General features: G+C 28.0%; 1 protein-coding gene across 1 annotated transcript; it reads right to left on the bottom strand.

The window, feature by feature from the left end:
• Window positions 1-39: 39 nt before the first annotated feature.
• Window positions 40-963, bottom strand: cand_038060 (DEAH box RNA helicase DHR1; the record flags this gene model as incomplete). The annotated part of the gene is made up of 1 exon (XM_067214030.1): window positions 40-963. One exon carries the CDS (start codon window positions 961-963, stop codon window positions 40-42), a length of 924 nt encoding a protein of 307 aa, XP_067069767.1.
• Between the last annotated feature and the right edge of the window lie 11 nt (window positions 964-974).

The following is a 974-nucleotide window of genomic DNA, read 5'->3' as shown; positions in this document are numbered from 1 at the left end:
ATAATGGATAATAAGGAAGATAAAATAGTTTATGAATCATCATGGGAAGCTTTTAATAAAGAGGATACTAGAAAATAAATCTCTTCTTAATTTTACAACACGGGATAGTAATCCAATTAGTATATCTGTATTTACAGTTCTCTCGTGAGCTTCATCAATAATAATTACACTATATTCTGAACATTTCAAATCTCTCTGAACTTCTTGTAATAGTATACCATCTGTCATTACTTTTATGCTAGCATCTTTTGGACAATTTCCTTTATCATATCGAACTTGATATCCTACAAAATTATTATCTCCCAGTTCTTCACCTATTCTTTTACTGAGTGAAATAGCTGCTATTCTTCTTGGTTGAGTTAGACCAATTTTGTATCTCTTTAATTTATCTCCCTTCATTGAACAATATCCAGATTCATATAAAAGCTGAGGGACTTGAGTAGATTTACCACTTCCTGTTGATCCAGTTACAATAATAATATCACTTTTTTCTAATCCTTCTAGTATATCACTTTCAAACACTCTTACTGGTAGATTATTCCTTATAGCTTCTATTTCCGGTGATCTAACAATATTAGGTCTATTTGGATCTTCTGAAGGAACAATACTATATACTTTCCGTACATATGGTTTTATATCATCTTTTTTATCAGATTCTTCTTTATTCTCATTAATATTTAGTTTAGGTATATCATCATGTAATATGTTGTCTNNNNTATTATTATATATCTTGACACTTAAATATTGCTTTGGTGTATCTAAATCTTTTTTATTAAAATCGTTTTTAGAAACATTTAAATATTCATCTTTTTCACAAAATTCAACTTTATTTTTAATTTTTAACTTCTTTATTCTTAAATCTTCTGGTACCTCTAATCCCGCATCTATAAAACGTTTTGCTAATATTTTACGTACTCTATTATTAGATCCAGTACTTGTACAGATATCTCTCATCAAAAGCATCTCTTTTTCAT

Source organism: Cryptosporidium andersoni (assembly GCF_001865355.1).
Source record: "Cryptosporidium andersoni isolate 30847 chromosome Unknown contig_106, whole genome shotgun sequence".
NCBI classification, from domain to species: domain Eukaryota; phylum Apicomplexa; class Conoidasida; order Eucoccidiorida; family Cryptosporidiidae; genus Cryptosporidium; species Cryptosporidium andersoni.
Note: the sequence above shows the minus strand (reverse complement) of the source record. Positions and strands in the feature narration are given on the sequence as shown.